General features: G+C 36.6%; 1 protein-coding gene across 1 annotated transcript in view; it reads right to left on the reverse strand.

Moving 5' to 3' along the window:
• The window catches only part of LOC131063820 (probable LRR receptor-like serine/threonine-protein kinase At1g56130), a 101,467-nt gene that overhangs the window by 17,961 nt on the left and 67,607 nt on the right, over positions 1 to 15,899 (reverse strand). The window contains 7 exon segments of the mRNA XM_059214032.1: positions 2,186 to 2,251; positions 2,401 to 2,472; positions 3,633 to 3,704; positions 3,797 to 3,868; positions 4,014 to 4,085; positions 6,257 to 6,328; positions 6,445 to 6,516. Of these exon segments, the coding sequence (XP_059070015.1) occupies positions 2,186 to 2,251; positions 2,401 to 2,472; positions 3,633 to 3,704; positions 3,797 to 3,868; positions 4,014 to 4,085; positions 6,257 to 6,328; positions 6,445 to 6,516 (498 nt within the window).

The following is a 15,899-nucleotide window of genomic DNA, read 5'->3' on the forward strand; positions in this document are numbered from 1 at the left end:
TGTGGAGTAGGTGGTAGTTGTAACTAACTCCAATTAGGTTTTGTTTTGAATTATCTCGGTCGTTGATTTCAATTCAATTTGGGCCCTTCATTTGTATTAGAGAACTCTATGTAAGGCTTGCTCATTTTGTGAAATTGTTGTTAAAATAATGCCAAAATAAATACAAACTCATTGAAGCCTAGTGAGAACTTGTGTTGTTTTGGGTGTTAGCATGGTTTCCTACTTCTCAAGTTAGATTAAGTTTTGTTTACATAAAGTTGCATTAGTTGAATGGAAAATATTATTGCTGATTTATGGAGAAACCTACATGTTCATACCATTTTTTATTTGTTGATTCTAAGTTGCAGTGCATGGTTAGTTTGAACTTAATCGAAAGCTTAACTCCAATTCCTTTATGCTCATTGATTTGCATTGTCTATGGTGTTGATGTGTATAAGTGATTTGAAAATCATTTGCGTACCCTTTGAAGATTGCATCATCTTTGTGTAGTTGTTTTTTCATGGCGAAGCAAAGCTTGGTTTGGTTTCACTAAGTCATCAATAATTCCTTGCATTGTTAGAAGTAAAATAGACTCTTAAGCTCTTATCTTTTGCATTTTTATTTCAAAAGATCTTTCATAGAGTTAGTTGGAGAGCCTTATTGCAAAATAAAAAGTCATTTTAAGGAAAAAGTCTTAGAATGATTGTGTAAGTGCCTTTGTATAAATCAGCAATATCACATTGATACACTAAGTATATCCATCATTAAAGTTGATTGTTCGCATTGTAAACCTTGGAGTTGCCTTGTTTGATCACAAAGTTTAGCATTTGAGTTTTCCTTGTTAAAGAGAGGATATAATACTTGGTATTTTATTTTGTGTTCGAGGTGTCATAAAAAAAACATCAACAAAAAGATTCAAAATAGCTTGTTATATCCACTTAAAACTTTGGAGAGTTTGAAAATGTATTATGTAGTCTGCAAATGCTACACCATATCCAAGAATCTAAGAACACAACTAAAGGTATACAAAATTTATTGCCCAACTCCTTACTGACTCACTAGATCATTTGCATTAAAATTTCTACATTTTGTTAGATGAGGATAAAAACCTAATGCAAGGATTTGACACTCTAATCTTATCTACTGCCATTTAAATGTGAAATCCAAAATCAAAATAACAGAGCAGGGATCTTGATTTCATTTTTTGTCATCAAAATATCTGCAGCTGGACTTCTACTTCACCTATACAATCTGATGAATTGTCCTTGTTCAATCAGTGAAATGTACCTCTTGGTCTTTACAAAAAAACAGAATTTTACATTAACAAAAAATTGGAAATGAAATTAAGGGCAATGCAGAATGAAGATTCTCATTCTGCACCGATTTTTGCCCTCCCTCATTAAAATCTTGCACTTAGTATGTTTGATTTTTGTAAGTAGGTATGCTTATTTTTGGAGAAGCATGTAATTTGTATTCTTTAGTATTTTAATAACCAAAATTTAAGAATTTTTGTCTGGTTTAAATACTAGCTATCTACAATATTAGTTTATATTAGTTTCTAGAATTTTCACACAAGAGTGCTCTCTTTGTAATGTTCATGTACATTTAACATTTTCACATTGCAAAACAAAACTAAATGGTTCTGAAAGGAAAGTAATTTAGAGAAGACTTCTCCCATGATGAATAAAAGAACATTATAAAGGACTAATTTCAACTAAACTTTGTTAGCAGTTAGGTCAAGTTTCTTGGATATACTTAGCCATGGTTTTGGAGCTTATGTTGTTTTGAGACCTTGTGTTGTTTTTGACTTCATGAATTATATCCTTCAATTGGAATTCAAGTAGTAACCAACCAACAAACCAACCTGCTTTGCCCCCAACAAAGATATGGCATTATACAAATTCCTGTGGTACTTCTCGTAAAGTGCAATTATTGACCTTCTTGTGGTAGAGGCAATACAATGCATGTTAGATTTTATTTATGTGCAAGCATCTTGAGATATGTGCATCAGTTAGTCAATGAGAAAATGGATACATATTACATGCACTAATTTACAAGTACGCCAAGTATCCATGTGCATATCTCTGTGGATTTCAGAGAGAGAGACCATGCAAACATGCATATCATATGCACTAATTTACAAGTCAGCTATCCATGCTCATATCTTGGTGCATTTGAAAGAGAGAGAGAGAAAGAGAGATCTTACATGTATGTAAGATTTGAATTCAATTGCGAAGGAAGCTTCCCAGACAGATTATTATTTCCAAGAAACCTGCAATTGGTGCAATATGAGTTGTGCTCAAACAGTTCCACATTATCAAATCCCATAATGAGATTAGTAAGGTAATTTGTGGAATGCAAATACTTGTTAATATACCTAGGTTTTGAATAAGTCTAGTTTTTTCAAGAAAATTCACTTACAGGAAATTCAAAGAGCTCAAATTTTGAAGCGAAGTAGGAAACTCTCCTGTAAAATTATTAAAACTCAAGTCCCTAACATAACATATGGTTCAGAATAATTAGATGTAGGCATATAAGATCATTCATCAGAAAAATGAAAAATGTATCATAAACTAGACTCTATCTTCTCTTTTTCCAAATTTCTGGCCCTTGAAGCTTTGCATATCAACACTATTGCTTAGCGAACACCGTAAACTCAATTCCTCCAGTTATTATATGCATCACAGAACATTAAAATTGTCGACAGAATTTATCACAACCATAAATGATAAGCAACTTACATACAAATCAAGAGAAGAATATTCTTTTAGTTATAAGTATAACTAACACGATACCTTAAAAAAACATTTCTTGATTGATTCTTGTTCGGATGGAGTCTAGTTCGATGAAGATATCTGGAGGTTTTACAGTTCTTGATTGATTCTTGTTTGGATGGAGTCATTGAAAGCATCAATTATTCAGCAAAGTAAACTAATGCCAGGTCAGCTCTGTCATAACAATTAGTTACCAAAATATAGAAAACAAAGTTCATTTGTGGTTTATGAGCAAAATACTTGTGTCATATATTAAAGGTTTTAGCTTTTAGTTATCTAACTATAGTCCTTTCAAATTGATGTATTTGATGATGTAAGCCTTATCAAGGCTGTTATACTTTGATTGGCAAATGTAAGGCATTCCTGCACCTTGTCCTTACCAAACCAAGCTGTTGAAAACACACTTTCTGTCATTTTATCCTTTCTTCGTTTGCCTTATTATTCTCTTGTGAGTTGATCTTATTAATGACTAGTTTTCTCCTTATCTGCAATCCACCGTGGACATGCACTGAACCATATATCCTGTAATGTTGACTTTTATTTTGTTATTGTAAATGACAAATTTCTTTGTAAACCAAGAAAAATGTAGTTATTTTTATCGATTTAACCCTATAGGTCTAAACATTGAAAGATTTTGGTTCCTTATAGTATAAGACATTCTGTCTCTGTCATTTACTTATTAGGTGGTTGAGTGTGTAATAATTTTCTCCCTACATCAGCTTTAGTGCAAGAAATCAGTCTAACTGTTCTGAAAGTAATGAATCTACAGAAACTGTGTCTGCACTTTCTGATTTACAGTGAACAAAAATAACCATGATAGATAAAGGATAAAAATGAAGAACAAATAAAATAATGTGCCATAATGCGAGATTAGCTTACAAGTGCTGCAATTTACTCAATTCTGCAACATAAGAGGGGATTTCACCAGAAATCTTGTTGTTTCTCAGGACTCTGCACAACACATAATATGTTAGAAAATGCTACGTAATAAACAAATAACAAAACCCATGACTTTCCATTTAGGTGCAAGTAATTTTACTTACAGTTGAGTTAATTGTTTCAAGCCTTGTAAGAATGTCAATGATGTGACACCTGAAGTTAAGTCACTTATTCTCCTGCTAGAATAAAAATCCACCAAGTGGCTCAAAAGATGGACGTATGAGTCCAATTTATGATTTTATTTACTTCTTGCATTTGAATATCAAGTAAGTAAAGATAGGATGAACCCAACCACCAAAAATTAAGTGATCCAACACATACAGAGTTGTCAACGAGGTTAAGTTGGAGAAGCTTGGAGGAATCGGACCCTCGAGTGCAGTTCCTCGAATCCTCCTGCATAACTAATTGGTCAACATATATAACAAAATCTATAGAATAGAAAAAGACTGGGCATCAAAATAGTAGGCAAGAAGAGAGAAAATTTCAACACCAATAATATACCCTGTTCAAAAATCCACAAATTATTTCCTCTTGTAGGAAGCCCTCATTTCAAAGCACAATTGTCAGTATAATGTAAGAATGCCATTCAGTTATATTTCTATCTCTTTGTCAAGAAATCAATCTACAATCTAGTTCTCCCATAAACTAAAGGCTCTAAATTATATTAACAATAGAAATTTTAGTTAGGTTTTCAAAGATGCAAACAAAATGCTAAGTGTACTAACAAACCACCATTTTGAATTGCTAATACTTTCATAAAAAATATTTTCTCAATGTAAGCAGCTGATAAATTTAAAGTCCCTTGGGCTAGATTCAAGAACCACCACCAAGAAATCTTGTCTTCAAACAGCAGAGTTACCCGGGGACGCGTCCCCGACCTAAAAACCCCCGTCCCTGTCTCGGGGACGTTTCGGGGACTTGGGGACGGCCAGGAGACGTTTCCCCCCGTCCCCAAATTGCCCTATATTTTTAGGGGACGTCCCCGAAACGGGGGGACGCCTGCCCTAGCCTTGGGGGACGTCCGTACGTCCTGGGGACGGCTGGGGACGGCTGGGACGTCCCCAATCCGTCCCGGGGACGGCTAGACGTCCCCCTTATCTAAGGCCATTAATAAATATTAAAAAACTAAAAAAAGTTGTATTTTCAAATTTTTTAAAAAAATTTCTAATATAGGCCCCTTATTAATTCAAATTGTTAGTAAAAATAAAAAAATTAAAAGATAACATTAATTTAATTCATAATTTTGACAATGAAACTATATGGCAGCAGTGTAGCCTTTGGGCATTTTGACACAGAGATTAGAAAATCGCCCAAAAATCGCCAAACTCGGCGAGTTAATAGAAAAATAACACCCAACACCTTTATGAAAGAATAAGTTTTTTTGGCCTCGCGGGGCGCTGCCCCTCGACCCCGCCCTGTATCGCGACAGGGAGCGCGCAAGGGGCGCTGCCCCTTGACCCCACCTTGGGGGCGCTGCCCCCAAACCCCCATTGAAAAATATGGGGGGAAACCGCGTCGATAGAAGTAGGGAAAATTTAACCTCTTTGTTTTGACATTTTGTATGTTATTTCTTTAATATCTATTATGATATGCATATTGACAATGTGAATGAATTGAAATTCTGATTTATGAATGCATAATTGCATATTGTCTATTGAGTATTAACAATGTTGTATGTTCAGAATTTACATTCTAAAATGTCTTCAACTTTTCATAGTATCATACACATGCCATTTCCATGTTTTATTGTTTTCATATGAATATAATGTATGTATGCATGCTTTATCCATGTTTTCATATGAACATTTAGAATTTTGAAATTTTCCTATATATTTTAAATATTTCCTATATTTTAATAGCCGTCTCCTTTGCCGTCCCCCGCCGTCCCCAAATTTGGCAAAAAAATTTGCCGTCCCAGAAACGCGTCCCGCCGTCCCCTGCCGTCCCCGTCCCGGAAACTCGGGGTAACTTTGTCAAACAGTCATAGGTTATGCCTGTACAAGGTATGTTTGTACTATGTAATTTATATTAAGAATAATATGTTTTAAGCTTATGGCATATGCACAAGTAAATCAGAAAACATGGTACTTAAAAGATTTTCCCATCCTTTACCAGTTGTATATTACAGCAATTGATTAGTTGGATCACATAGCAGAGAACAAAGTCCACAATTACTGTGCAAAAAAATAAGTCAAGGAAATCTCTACAATCTATGAACAAATGCTGATGAAGTTGGCACATCAATCACACACCAACGGATGCATATATAGACCCCTCTTCCTTTTTATGCATGTTTCATTTTATATATGTATCATACAATAGCAATTTTCCCTTGCAACATCAGGGATATACTTCTCTCCTGTTGCAATAGAGGTTACAAGGTCAATTTGATGTGATATGTGATTAAAACCAGACTGCTGTGAACACACATGTGCATGCAAATACATATATTAAATGAAGGTATCTACAAATGACTTTATAGTGGACTGACACATTGGACTAATTTTCAAATAAACTACATCAACTTGAAACCATAAAGTCTGAATTGTGTAGAAGTATCTTACAAATCATTCAGATCAGTCTAGTTTCCAATGAAATCAGGTATTGCACCTGAAATTAGAATGTCAAATGCCCATCTGCAAGCCAAAACAAAAATGAGGATGCTTATCCTCCCAATAGGTGGAACACAATATGAAGGCTGTAAGTCTAACATAAAGAACACGGGCTATTTTGATTTATTGTAGAATCTCACACTTTCTTCAATTTCTGTAGATTTCTGAAAGTGCTTGGAATCTCTCCAGTTACTCCAGCACTATCAATATACCTGTCCAGTCAACAAGAATAATGATTATTCTTATAGTTGAACAACATTTACCACATGATCAAGAAACTCCTGCTAGAATATGGTAGACAAAATAAGTTAATCATAAAAGACATTTTTTCTTAAAATGTATGAGTGGGATGTTTTCATCGATCAAGTTTCAACCTTGAGCACAAATTTTACAGAAAAGACTTGACAATTATATTTTTACTGACTACATTTTTTAAAATAGTTCCATTAGAAAATAATCATATCAACATTAGTTTGGTTAAGTCTACAACTCTACAATCAAGTTATGGTATATCCGTCTTACAAGCCATGACTTCCTATGTGTAGTAATTAGGACATTATCTAACTATTTATTTAATTAGCTCCTTTATTACTTTATTCACTTAATCTAAACATAGTTCCTTTTTATATTTAGATTGAGCTTTATTTAGCACTTGTCAAGCTCCCTTTTAATCTTTCTTTAAGATTTGCATCAAGGGTTTCATCTTTATGCTTTTATAAGCATTCATTGTAATCCAAGTTTATGTAATCAATCAATATAGGCATATCTTTCATGCTTTCTTGGATCAATCTCTCTCTCAAGGTCGCATAGCATCAATCATGGCGTTTTCTCTTCAGATGTGATAGGCATTTTGGTTGGAGGTGATTGCTCGGAGCTATGGGGTTAGCTATCAACTCCAACATGGTATCAAAGCTCCAAATTTGCTAACTTCATGTTTGTTTTCTGAGAGATCCAATCTTGAGGAGAAAATTCAAATCATCTTGGAGAAAAACAATTTCTAGGTTTCTTCACTCTTAGTTTGCCAAAATATGTCAAAATTTGTGAGAAAATAAAAAACAAAAAACAAAAAAACAATATAGCAAGAAAATGGCAAAAGAAACCAAGATTCAGCCATAATTTTTTCTTTGTAAATTTTTGAGAAAACAGATTTCTGGGTTTTGTTCTCAGCCTCAAAAAACTATATAGGTATTTGTTAGATTATGCAATGAGTAAAGTTTGTAAAAATTAAGTCGCAAGGACTACCGTGTTCACTAGTTGTTGACTCGCTAAATTTAGCCTATTTTTCTTTTTGCCATAACTTTTGCACACGGTTTTGAAATTGGTCAAACAAGATATCATCAAAAAGATGGTTCTAAACACTTTCCAATGGTTGTGGTTTCATCTTCAAATTCAGCATCAAATTTCTATTATATTCAGTCAAAGTCAGATCTTCCATTTTTTCTTGCGAGCTCATATATTTTCACCAGTATCTTTGATTTTTGCGATTCTTGCGGTGTTGGAAAGGCGATTCAGAGCACTTCAAATTCATATGTGAAATTTCTCCAGAATCTACCCCAGATATATTTTATTTAAATTTTTGTTTTCACAAATTAGTAAATTACTTAAACATTTTGGTACTTGGAAAGGATCTGTTTGCATGATATGTCATCATTAGATCTACTTTACATGCACTAATATTATTTGGGTCTTATTTTTCATTTTGAGGAGTTATTGTGGGATTTTTTGTTCATCTTGTTGTCATCCTGGGAAAGGTTAATTATGAGTCTTTACAAAATGGCATCATGACACATCTCAGGTGGCTAGATCTCTTGCCTTATTTGTATGGACTCATACTTGAACCAGCCATACCAAGAGGTAGATCAACTTGTGGTAATTGTTAGACTATTTAGACTATGTGGCCTAAATAGCCCTTAGCATCATTTTTATCAGAGTTTCATGCCTTGGTCTTGCTCCTAAAGCTTGTAAAAGGTTAAATTGTAAAGGTTCTTGGTTTGTTTTGGAGATTGAAGCTTGTCAAAAAGGAGAACATTTACATGTTTATTCTCTTTCTTTAAGAGGTTTATGCCATGTCTCCATGTAAAAGTTTCATAGGTCAAAGAGTCAAAGTTTGTTTTTTCCCACGTTCAAAAGTACTCCATTATACTTGTTATCACAAAAGAGGAGGCAAAAATAAGAGGCAAGGGTCGAGCTAGGGTTTTGACTATTTCTTTTCAACATATTTCTCCTTCAATGGCGGCTAGGGCTTTGATGAAGTAGTTGAAGCTCAAAAGGTTTGTGGGGAACATTGAGAGGATCTTTAAAGCACATTTTCTTAGTCATCCTCATCTCCATGCACATGGAAGAAGGGGGGTATCCAGGTCTATGTTTTCAATCTTACCTCTTGGAGTTTCACATTGTCATAAAAGCATGATAGCTTCTTCAGTAAGGCATATTCCTTGGGTTCCTCCATGGAGTTTTGAAAATAGGAATGCTATATAGTTTGTCTTAGATCCACAATACAGTCATCAAGAGCATGTTGCGTGCTAGTCATATTGAAAAGGAAGGTGAAGAGGTCATAAGAAGGAACTTGTGAGTAAGAACATTAGCTTCTTTTCCATTATCCTTATAGTGGGAGACTAGATCAAGAAAATATTGGTATGTCTTCAAATATAGCAGTATTCCTTACAGAGGGTTTGATCTCAGTTTTTTGGTTGAGAGAAGCACAGATGCAAATAGAATACATTTTGGCAAGCTCATGGGTTCAACAGCATTCTTCCTTGTCAAACACAATAGACAGTCCCAGGCAAGTAGCCGTGTATAGTGATAGTGATGAAAGCTAAATACCTTGCATAGTTAAGAAGATGACATTCCGAACATGGGTCAAAAGTATGAGAATCATTGTCAAGGACGAATGCAGTAGAGATGAAAGAGAGTAGAGATCAACATGAAGATAATGAAGAATGTAGGTATTTGACAGTAGATAGCAAAGAAAAATCTAGTGTTGAAGACATATTTAAGGATAATGTGTAGTCTTCAATACCAAGTTCATGAGCATGAAAAAGAGATAGTCAAATGATAGCTAGATTCTGAAAAGGGGCAGTCTTAAGGAGACAATAGTGGAAAGAACACACCAGCATACAAGGAAATAAGTAAAACACAGTCATATTTGCTCCTTTAATAGGAAATAGTGAACAATTATATCTAAGGCTAGACCTTACAAAGAGGACTGACATGAACAGTTACAAGAGATTGGATATGCATGAAAGAATATAGAGGTTTAGGACATTGTAACCCTGTGGGTTATACATGAGGGAAGCCTAAAAGCACAGTCAATAGAGGCAAGTATACAAAGATGGTGATAGCCATCACTCAGCCCCTATAATTGTCAGTCTTGAAGGTGATTGAAAAACATTTTTGCAAGGAAGAGGTAATATGACAGTTCCATGAAGACACTTCCAACAAGGGATACAAAGTGACAGTGAAGCTTAATGACAATCCTATCTCACATCATGGTTATAATGAAAGCATCCTGTCGAGAGTAATGACAGTCCCAGCGAAGACAACCTTGAGATTAAAAAGACAGTCATAGCCAAGATCACAGTCAAAAGAAGACATGACATTTTTGTGAAATGCATGAAAATGAGCACCAAAAGATAGTAGCAGGTAAACTCTATAAAGAGCAGGGTTTCTAGTCAAGCAAAGGTGGATACATGGCTATGGCACTATGAAAGGGCAGTCATATTATGATGTCCCCTCGTAGCTTGTTCCTGTTTTTGATAGTTTAGCCTATTATTTTGGCCCTCGTAGGCTAAAGAAGATGGTTAGAGGGCCTTGGTGGGCAGTTGGCAGAGCATTCTCTTCTCCGGAACTCAGTTTGGTTTAGATTGGCCTTCGTTTGACTTAGTTTCACACACTTACTATTTATAGTAAGTCGGTGGATGATTGAGAGGGACCCTTACTATTTTTAGTAAGGCATCCAGATGAATAGTGGACACAGTGGGCTACCCTATGGTGTTTGCAGAATTGAGAAATAATGATTATTATTGGAGTTATGATATTTTAATTATTATTAAAGTTATACTTAAATAATAATTAATTATAAGTGAATAATAATGATTAATATTTTAATTATTTTTGTACTTATTAAAAATGGCCTAGGTGAGGCATTTAATGAATTAATGAAATATTAAATGCTTTTTGGGAAAATAGAGCCATATTGGAGAAGTTATAAAAGGGCCTTAATGAATTATTTGTTCATTGAACACTTAAGCATTTCGATGAATTTTGTCTGTGAACTTGAGACCAAGGGTTTTGACTTTTCAGCATTGGAGAAGGGAAACTCTTCAGTGTTTGTACAATTTTGAGGCTGTGAGGTACCAGCTAATTATTGCCAAGGGTTGGTTTCATCAAGAGGCCAAATTAGAGCACATTGGTGAAGTTTTCAGAAATTTATTTCAAGGGTTTGAAGAGTAAATCTTTCGAAGAGCAGATAAATCTTGAAGGTTGGATTTGTTAATTGTTGGCACACATATCCAGGGCCGTACATCTTCTCAAGGACCAGCCGTACCTTCTTCTAGGGCTGGCTTGTCTTCTTAAGGTCAAAGCGCCTTGGGACTTGATCATATTTCTTCATTGCGGAGACATCTTCATTGCTGCTAGGTCTCCCTTGGCAACATCGATTTATAACAGCATATTACTCCAGGTTCATTACTTGCATTTTTATTGTCTAAAGGAATAAATCTGATCGTTGCCATCAATATTACTATAGGTGCACATTTTATATCAGTCATTGGAATGCCCTTTGATTGTAAGCCAAGAGTCTTGGCATTGCATTAAGATCAGTTGTATATCAGCATTATACTTGGTTTGTATCTAAAGAAGGAGATACAAGGTTTCATGCCACATGTTTGTCTAAATGTCTATTAGCTGTAAGTGTCTTTTTCTGTACCTTCTTATTGGGTTGAATAGATGCATGCCAAGTATTTGATAATTTGTCAAGTAGCTGTAGTTAATATTTCCAGTCACTTATATGCATGTGAAAAGTAAAAAAAACAGCTGGCGTATCATTTCTATGTCATTGTAGTCAATCTTGCATTGTTAGAAGCATTCAAAGACATCAATTGTAGCATACAAAACCAAAACAATACAAACAGAAACACTGAACCAGCAAGCATACCGGTTGCAGGCAAAGTGTTTGTCAAATTGTCTAAGGCAAAAGATTAGGGGTTCACATCAAATTTGACAAGGCACTTTACACATGTCTCTTGGGACATTCCAAGGTCTTACACATTCAGAAGGCAGTGCTTAAATCCCAAATGTCAATCCATAATAAAGCAGATGGCAGAGATAAGGAGGACAATCAGTCCTTAGGACTGTCATAGTTTTGGAGTGACCAAAAGGACAATGACTAGTGCATGGTCATGATGCAATGTCAGTCCATTGGAGAAGATGATGATAACAGTTGTGGCAATAATAGTAAGGTCTTAGAATTGCAAAGACAGTTCAGTCACCACGTTAAAGTCTTTGTGGATCTTATACACAGTGCAGATCTTCAAGAGGACAGTCAAACAAGGACAAGAGGGATTGCTAGTGAGAGATCCAAAGGAGGTAAATAATGTAAGTTAACTGTGAAGAGAGCACTAAAGAATATATAACACCAAAAAGGCATAGGAAGTAGTCATGGGAGAAAGTAACAGTGAAACAAAGGCAAATGGGTATTCAAGAAAATAGTTTTCTTATTCTCAAAGATTACATTGCTTTTTACCTTTGTGTGTGAAAAAGACTGTAGAGCATTTTGTCATTGATGTCAATTTTGTTTAAGTGGCTGCATTTGAGCTTCTTGGTTGAGTGTCTATTTCAGCTGGCTGTTTGTATGCTTTGTCAGCTTGTGAGCTACATCTTCAGGGGACAAATTCTTCAGGTTTTTGTGTGATATCTTTTTCTTAGCTAGAAATAAGTTACGATGATGGCTAGGCAGTTTACTTGTGTGAAGTGTGTCAATTGATAGCTGTGTGTGTGATGTTCCTATGTTACCTCTTTTGCAGAGGAGAGTTGTTTTGGACAGGAGTTGATTCTTCTCGCATCTTTTCCAATATGCATCTTTTGTAGATGAAAATGTGGCTAAATATGATCTAATTTAACATTTTGTTTACTTCTTCTTTCTGCAGTATCATTAGAGCCGTTTTGAACATGATTCATTCTTTTTCAGCGAATTATCATGATGACATGTGTTCTGTTTTGAAGCAAGGAGAGGTTATTTTCTTTGTTATGTGAGAGGCGCTTTGTTTTAGGGTATTGGGCTGAAAGAATTGAAACGCTTTTTTTTTTCAGTGTATCAAGATGATGATTTGTGTGCTGTTTGGTCAGAAGGTTAAACATTTTGCTAGATGGTAGTATGCGATGAAGGCAAGTCTATTTTTCTAAAGAATGTTTTACGTTGCTGAAATATGTAGAAAAGGGCGGGTTCATTTTTTTTATCACAATTCAAAATAGAATAGGCACTATTCTCAAGACTTATTCTAGGACCGAATTTTGTACTAATGGTGTACTTTGCAGCCTTCTCCAAGATAGGGGGGTTTGAATCAAAAAATTCTCCGTTTGCAGCAGTCTTTGTCCAAGTTCCAAATTGGCTTTCCATGTGATGTTAAGAAACAAGTCGGAAATATGTCTACAAGGAAGGTTGAGGATGTTTTAAGGATTTGATAGTAGGGGGATAATCCTCCAATAGTTTTAAGTGAAATCCATGATTCTTGAATAGGTCTATGAGTAAAAGACCGAATGTTGACATGTGTCCAAGTGAAAATTAATGTTATAATGAGGATTGAGTACCATGTGAATGTGATTGATCCTTGAAATTGCTTGTCTATGCAGGATGGATGGCACCCAAATGAGCCCAAAAGATAAAAGGATCAAAGAGTGTTGGCATTGTGTTGTCATTGATGTCAACCGGTTTAGAAAGACAACCGGTATGGGAGTATTGTTGATATGCAGTCATCAATGTCAACTAGTGTTGCAAGTCACCGGTAAGGAAGAGAATGTCACTCAGATGCATGACCATGACCACTGGAGTCACCGGTACACAAGTTAGTGCTTGACTTGTGTGGATGAAATGGATAGGTTACTGGTATAGTCTATCACCGGTAAAGAAAGGATGTCAACTGGTAAGAGTTGTGTTGATAGTGAGTAGTTGCCAACCAGCAAGCATATGACCAGTGTACAAGCAAGATGAGCAAGATGTTGGTGGTTGTTTGTGATGAAGAGGCAGAATGTTACCTAAATCACATCAACACAGGAGGAGAAGGATGTACAGGTCACCGGTATGCTATGTGGATGCAAAATAACAGGACTCCCACCGGATAAAGATGTAGTCACCATGTGAAGAGATGACTGACAGTGAATGTGCCCACATCGGATCACATGTGCCTGTTTGAAGATATGTTGCACAAATAGGGGAGCCACATGACTGCATTGCAGGATGTAGATGACAAGGACCCACTACCTCCGATATGTGGAGCTTATCTCCTATTATACATAGTGTGCATCATAGTTTTGTGAGATAAGGAAGAAGAGGTAAAAGTAGGTGTTTGAAGGCTCACACCGGATCTATTGGTGTAACAAAAGGATGCCTCAAGTGCATGAAATCGGGGTATGCACTGGACCGATAGAGAAGGCATGTTGACTTGTCGGGACAGATGAAGTGTGATGGGACCGGTTGAGATATGGTTTGGGCTGATTAGGAAGAAGGCAAGGCTGAGCAGCTGCAGACAGAGGACAATGGCCGGATTGAAGATGGAGTCTGTTGAAGGTTGATGACATGGTGTCATCAAAGTGTTTACCGATAAGTATGTCCACCGGTAATATGGACAAGGTGCAGATGCAAAAGATTCCCATCTGATGAATATGTGCATAAGGTAGGTTAGCAAGAGTGCTGACGGGTTGAGTGTTCCACCAGAAGAGAAGTAGAGTGCAAGGTTGAAAGCAGATCGGTTACGGGTTTAACCAGCAGGGATGGTAACCTGGTAGAGGAACCTGGTAATGGAGTTGGTCGGTGATCCCATCCATACCGACATAGATGTTCAAGCAAAGGTGGATGCCGACACAGTTGCCACGTGGAGGTGATGCGGCATGCATGCACAGGTCGGTATGTTGAGTTGGTGAAGTGTTAAGCGGTAATGTAGATGGTGACAGGTCGATATTTATGTTGATTGCGAGATTCACAGGATGCAAAGCAGAGGTTTGCGGCTCGAGGTCAATGGACAACAGAGATCCAACACAGACTATTTGAGCAGATAGAGGAAGGTGAAGGAAATCGCAAAACCATTCTTGGTGATTGACCATGAAATCCATTAACAGGTTAAGAGCAGGATGCTAAAAATAGAAGGCATGTTCTAGAAGGCACGACAATGGCGAGGTTGATTGATGAGTTACAGTTCATCAATCTAGGCGATCAGATCAGATGAGATCTGATTGGGTTTGGTTTTCCTCAAGGTCGATGAGGAAACCCTAACTGCCCAAAATTTGAATTGGCTTTTGGCAGGAAAACCAGGTTATAAATATGCAAGCCAAAATTGATGAAGGGGGCTGCTAGATGAGAGAGTATTGCTGCTGAAAGAGTGAAATTAGTCAAGTGCTCATCAAGAAGAAGAAGAGACTGAGTATGAGGGAGAACAAGGTTGAAGTGTTCAACCGGCATCAGTGAGGTTACTGGCAGTCAGCTATTGAGTTTGACAGAGGAGAGAATTGGTAGTGATTATACCAGAAGAGAAGAAGTGTAGAAGACTATAGAGAAGGCAAGTATAGAACTGACAGAGTGTAGTATCGGTGGAGAGCAGCGGTGTAGCAGAGAGAAGAGAGAACCGATAAAATGCAAAACCGACAGAGAAGGAGAAAAGGGTGAACCGGCAAGAGTGCAGTAGAGAGTAAGGTTGCAGCAGTGTGAGGGTTAGCAGAGAACCGATAGTGAACTAGATAGAAGATCCAGCAGAGAGATTTGTAGAACAAAATCCATTTGTAACAAGACTATTACTTTTGTATTTGAATATACTTATTGTAAACCACTGAGTTGGAGCTTGGTGCAGTGGTTGTAGCTCCTTGGGTTGGTGCCCTAAATCAGGGTTTGGTGCTCCTTGGGTTGGTGCCCTAAACATTGTAATCAAAGATTCATTGTGAGGCTAGATTGGAGCAGTAGTCTCCAACAACATTTCTCACCGAGGTTTTTCCCATCTTGGGTTTTTCTCATATATGCCGGTGTTATGTGATGTCCCCTTTATGTGTGAGTGCATTTGTGTTAGTCTCCCATCTAACCGGTAAGTCTGCATTCATTTAGATTTGTTAATCGGTATACTCACATAGGATAGTTAAAGGGAAAAGTTTGAAACCACTGATTCACCCCCCTCTCAATGGTGCATTGTGTCTAACAAAGAGATGAACACTCGGAGGAGCCAAGGATCCAAGCAATTGAGACAACGTTTTCAAGTGTTCGTGAAGATTACCAAGATGAAAAGAGGAAGAAATCAAGATCAAAACCCTAAAGATGTCGGTGATTGTTCCACAAAGACAAAGTAAGAGGATGAAAGACCACTACCACAATGCAAAACTCTAGAAGACAGTGACAGGA

This window comes from Cryptomeria japonica, chromosome 11, assembly GCF_030272615.1.
Source record: "Cryptomeria japonica chromosome 11, Sugi_1.0, whole genome shotgun sequence".
Lineage (NCBI taxonomy): Eukaryota > Viridiplantae > Streptophyta > Pinopsida > Cupressales > Cupressaceae > Cryptomeria > Cryptomeria japonica.